General features: G+C 41.7%; 1 protein-coding gene across 1 annotated transcript in view; it reads right to left on the reverse strand.

The window, feature by feature from the left end:
• LOC127679312 (acyl-coenzyme A synthetase ACSM2, mitochondrial) overlaps positions 1-5,244 on the reverse strand; it is a 36,217-nt gene extending 30,973 nt beyond the window's left edge. Inside the window, exon 1 of the mRNA XM_052175082.1 lies at positions 5,068-5,244. Within this exon, the coding sequence (XP_052031042.1) occupies positions 5,068-5,244 (177 nt within the window). The remainder of the gene's footprint in view (positions 1-5,067) is intronic.
• Positions 5,245-6,000: the final 756 nt, after the last annotated feature.

Below are 6,000 nucleotides of genomic sequence, written 5' to 3' on the forward strand. Positions count from 1 at the left end.
TTAAAAAAAAAATCTTGGACCTCCCAGAGGCTATTTGTTGTCCTCCACAAATTGCTATCCTTCACTGTCAGGCTGCCTGACAAATGTCCCGAAGACCACTGGGGCCTATAGACATTCTGATATCATATCATCACTAAGTGCTGCCTGAGACTTCATGGTAAAGAAGAAATGGACAACTTAACCCCATAGGTTGATGGAGGACACCAGAGGGAAAGATCATTCTCCTGGAAACAACTGGCAGGACTCTGGTAACTGACCCAGGCTACTCATCAGGGCTCTACAAAACTTTCTGAGTTGCCCAGACTAAGGTATGCTATACAAAGACTGGACAGCAGGTTGTCTCAGCTAGATTTCAAGTTTATACTCAAGTGAATCCAAAATAGATAACTCTTACCCAGGAAGAGGTCTGAATGAGAGACCAACATCCTGGTAAACTCTGGGAAAACTGAATTCAAGATTCAGCCTGCTGAAGGATGATAAAAACACTGGGTACATTTTTATGACTATTTTGTTTCCCCCTCTGAGTGAGATTCATAGATCCTCCCTTGGGTCCTCTTTATTACCCAGTTTCTTTGGGTCTGTGGACTGTAGCATGGATATCCTGTACTTTATGGCTAATATGCACTTATAAGTGAGTACATACCATACATGTCTTTCTGGGGCTGTGTTACCTCACTCAGGATGATATTCTCAAGTTCCATCCATTTGTCTGCAAATTTTATGATGTTTTTGTTTTTAATAGCTTAATAGTATTCCATTGTGTAGATGAAACACATTTTCTGTATCCATTCTTCAGTTGAGGGACATCTAGGTGGTTTCCAATCTAGCTATTATGAATAAAGCTGCTATAGACATAGTCAGGCAAATGTCCATAGAGTATAGTGGGGCATCTTTTGGGTATATTCCAAGTCATCAGAGGTGGATGGAGAGAGGGAAATGGGTGGGAGCAGGGATGAGGAAAGGTATGCGATTGGTTATCAGATGTTGCGGGAGGGGATAGGAGAGGGCTGGGAATGAGAATGGAAATCATTGAAGGGGCATCTCTGGGACTAGCTGGAGACCTGGGATGGGGGAGGCTCTGGGGAGTTTATGTGGGTGACCCTAGCTGAGATTCCTACTAGAGGGAAATATAGAAACTAAAGTGGCTACTTTCTATAGTCAGGCAGGACTTCCAGTGGAAAGCCAATCCACCCACAAAACCTTCAACTAAAAATTAGTCCTGCCTATAAGATGCTCAAGGATAAAGATGGAGCAGAGGCCGAGGGAACAGCTAACCAATGACTGGCCCAACATGAGACCCACCCCATGGGAGAGAACCAAACATTGACACTCAGTTATTCTTACAGACAGGTGCTTTGCATAACTATCACCTGAGAGGCTTCATCCAGATGTGGATGGCGGCAGATGCAGAGACCCACAGTCAAACATCAGGAAGAGCTCAAGGAGTCTTCTGGAAGAGTTGGGGAAAGAGTTGAACAAGCCAGAGGACTCAAGGACACTACAAGAAGACCTATAGAGTCAACAAACTTGGGCTCATGGGGGCTCACAAAGACTGAACCACCCACCAAAGAGCATGCAGGGGCTGGACCTCGGCCCCAAACACATTTGTATCAGTTGTACATCTTGGTCTTCATGTGGATCCCTTAACAAATAGAATAAGGGCTGTCCCTGACTCTGTTGCCTGCTATTGGACTCCCTTCCCCTAACTGATTTGCCTGGTTGGGCCTCAGGGAAGGAGGAGTTGCTTAGTCCTGCTGGGAATAGATGTCCCAGTGTATGTTGGTACCCAAGGGGGCTTCACCTTTTCTGAGGAGAAAGGGTGGATGGGGGGAAGAGATTTGTAAGGATGGGGCTTAGAGAAGATAAGGAAGGAGAGCCTGGGATAAAATGTGAATAAAAAAGTAAATTATAAAAAGGAAAAAAATTGAAAAAAAACTAGGTAATTTGTAAAGATAACTTTTCAGGGTGGGTAGAAGCATTCCTCCCTGGACTGAAACTACTCAAAGAATATCTGAAAAGCTCCTCCAGGAACTGGACCCCTGATTTAGCCTCCCCCTAGCAATGGGGTCCAACAATGGCCTAGTTTTCATAACCAAAACTTCTCAAATAATAACTAAAGCTTTAGACATAGATTAAAAATTTTATTTTCCATATAGACTTCAGAGTTCTAGACAGGTTAAAGAAAACAGGACATTAGAGGAAACCTTAACAAAACTCTCATTACAGTCTCCCAAGGGATGGGTAGGCCGCCTTCCTTTGCTTTGCTTCAGCCTGTTCTACACCATATATGGAGGAATTTTTCTGACTCTATGAGATTATTTTTCAGCCTCCCTTACTGCTTACCAGACTCCAAAACCAGCAGTTGACAGAATTTCTGTAGCATTCCTTTCCCAAGTCACTACAGGCCTCCCAGTCCATAAAGGCTCGTCATCGGAGTATCCAAAAGACTCACCTAGGATATGCAAGTCTCACACCAGTTTTCCCTTGTCCCTGTCTAGTGATACTATCTGGATCAGATAAAAGGGCACTGCAACCAACTTGGAAAGGACCCTAGATAACTGGCATTATACCATGGATTACCCGGATCAAGAAAATGGAAGTCATATATGTTCTTCCAAATAGACTATCTCTGGATTTCCCTGGGCCCTGGGCCCTTCCAGTCCTCTACCTTCTCCTGGGATTTGTGTTTTGTATGAATACAGGGTTATGGTCCAAGACCCATACCCCTCAGGCCTTGACCTGGGGACTGAGGAAGACAGATATAGGGAAGATTTTATCTAATGTGACTACAGATCAGCAACCCATATTCCATCTTGACCTTTACCATTCTATAATACCCCGTGGCTTCCCTCTTCCCCATTTGCTGAAAATAAAAACAGGGTCTTTAAAAGATTCTGTCCATTGGAAAAAAGGAAAAACTTGGGGAATCAAGTCACAAGAAGGGACTCTGAAGATAGAAATAATCATTCCCAAACAAAAACCAGCCAGGATTGGTTATGCTTAGACATCTGGCCCCTGTGATATATAGGGATAGGAACCAACCAAACTGTCAGCCTATTGATGAGCAAAACTTACTATAACTATGGGCAGCCCAAATTAATGTTAGAGGACTTACAATGAGCTAAAACTTGACTAATATCTAAAAACTGTTACTTTGCCACTTTCTCTTTTTATGCTATCTGCTATTCTGTATTATGGGTTATTTCATATGGACAATAATGTTACTGGCCTCTGAGACTACTTGGTGGGCATATACTAGTGGTTTGACTAAATCTTCCTCTTCTGATACTTTCTAAATTAGATAGGTTGATCAGAACACAGAGATATTAAAGAATTCAGTTTCTGAATTAAAACAATTAGATCCACTTACAGAAATGGTCCTACAAGATGGAGATGCTAAGATGTTTCATGAGATGAAGAAAGTATATATGGTTTTGGGAAAAACCTCTTGTTTCTATGCTAATTGATCATGAGTAATTTGAGGAAGTCTTGCTGTGGTTGGAAAAATAATCTGTCTCTGTACTCTTAGTCTCCCCGGCTAACTGCTCTGCTATCAACACTGTCTGATAATTAATTTTCATTCTGATTGTATTTACAAGGCTCTGTGTCTTAAACTAAAACAGAAGGAGTCCATGATTTGACTTATTCACTAAGACCCGTTAGGCCCCAGACCTTAGCACAACAGACTCCATGATGGAAATACCATTTAGGCTGTAAAACTCAGTATATATCATCTGCTGAAACTGAAATGAAGGCCTAATCCATGAGAATCCATATAGTTCCGGGAAAGTCTCAAAATATACTTGACCTTTACAGTTCTATACATGCCCAAATGGATGGCTGGGCCTTCCTGGTTGCCAAAAAATAAGGGGTGTTAAAAATTCTGGCCTTTGGGAAATAGGAAAAACCTGGGGAGTCAAATATTACGTCACAAGAAGGGTCTTGTTTTTATCTTTTTAGCATTTAGCTTCTATAGTTCTGCTTCTGGATTACTGTTCTAGTTAATTGAAGAACATCGACCCAGAACATGGTTTTTGTGCTTATGAGCTTACCCTGAGAAAGGCTCATTGTTACCCTGGGATCCCAAACACCCACCAGCTGGTTAATGAAGACTTTCTATCGGCTTAAACCCATGTCTGAGCTGATGAATATCCCAGAACACTTCAAAGTCGTTCAGTCCAATACAAGTTCTCCCACCTCATCTATGCTCCAACCCACTTTTCTTTATTTCATGCTGGAGGTCACAATAAAGATTGTGTTTGGGGTTACTAGGTTACTAGGTCACAGCATTGCTATGTGCCTCTGATCTTCATTTTAAAAATTTTGTGGTAGTATGTATTAATTATATGTAATCATATCTTTAATAACGATTTTCTTACATGTACACAATTCATTCCAATCATATTTACCCTCCCATCATCTTCTCCTATCTCCACTGTGTGTGTGTGTGTGTGTGTGTGTGTTTTCTAGTAAGTTTTATTAGGATCATGGGGAAAGGTTTGTTTACAGGCACACAGGCACAATACTAGTGGCTACACTACTGAACAAAATGTCTCTCCATTCCTCTCTAGCCTTTAACTGTGTGAAAATCCTCTAGAAGAGATGGGACCTGCGAGCTCCTCCCTACTCCATGAAATCTAGTGCAGGTTCTTACAGGTTCTGTGAATTCAAGAGTGCAACAGGCATCACATGCCCAGAAACCACATTCTGTATACCTAATTCTTACATTTTTTTGGTTTCTTCTTCCATAATATCCCTTGCATCTCTGAGGGGTATGTGAGAGTTGTTTTATTAATGGATGACTATTCAACCATCACTTATTCTCAGCATAGTGACCAGTTGTAAGTGTCTGCAGTTACTGACTCCTGCAAGAAGATGCTTCTCTGACAGAACCCATAGTTATTCTGCCTTTCTTCCAAGTCACTCTATGCTGCATCAAGGATGATGACCACCTTGTTCACAGTTTCCTATGGTATCTGAGATGTAATAAAGCATTCTATAAGGTTCTATGAATGACTTGATAAATACGTGAAATTACTCAAGCTGTACCATCCGGTCTCTCCTTACCTTTTCCATGCCAGCCCAGTGATCTATCACATCACTAGCGAAGTTGAACTTGGCAGGAGCTTCCTGGTGGCCCCATTGTATGGGCATTAATTTTTTGATATTAATATGGAAAGTACGGCAGGACATTTCAGTACCCCAGGGGATGCAAAGTCTTGGGATTTTCCACAGCCAATGCATGGTCAGAGCTGTGAAGGAAGGAATTATAGGTAAGGTCTTCCCTACTGAATTTTGACACTCACCATAAGCTACCTCTTCTCTGTCCTCCAGGCTTGATTGGTTATATTTGTGGGTGAATTGAATTGAAACTGAGTGCCTGGTTTAGTCTCTTTCTATGTAGTATTCTCCTAAAGCATCATCCCACCAGTTCTCATTTCTTGCTAGGCTTGCTGGCCAAAGAGTCCCAGTGATCCTTTTGTCTCTGGTCCCCTAGCACTGGGCTCACATAAACACACAGTTTTTTACATGGGTGCCCAGCTTCTGAATGAGGGTTCTCATGCTATTGCAAGAAGGGCTCTTACCCAAGGTGCTATCTCCCTATCACTATTTTCAGAGCTTTCTGTGAGAACTACATATCCCAGATGAGCACTAACCTTTTCCTGGGTCCCTGAATGATGGCATGAGGAGTTCCCAACATGGACCCTTTCAACCTACAGTTATTTTCAACTAAGTTTTGTAGGTACATTATAGATCTGTGTTTAGGAGGAAACAACTAGGAAATGCTTGGGATGCTCATTTATGCACCAACTGCTGACTTAATACACGAAATCTTTAGAGTTGGTTTTGATTGACATATCTGAAAAACTACCCATGTACAGTGCAGGATCTAACATAAGAAATCACTTACAGAATTATAGCTGTTGTGATTTTTTTCATCTTCACTGGTCAGGGAAAGATGTTCCAAGGCTATAAACATTGGTCTTTGAATTCTGTCAC

The sequence above is a fragment of the Apodemus sylvaticus genome, chromosome 1 (assembly GCF_947179515.1).
Source record: "Apodemus sylvaticus chromosome 1, mApoSyl1.1, whole genome shotgun sequence".
Lineage (NCBI taxonomy): Eukaryota > Metazoa > Chordata > Mammalia > Rodentia > Muridae > Apodemus > Apodemus sylvaticus.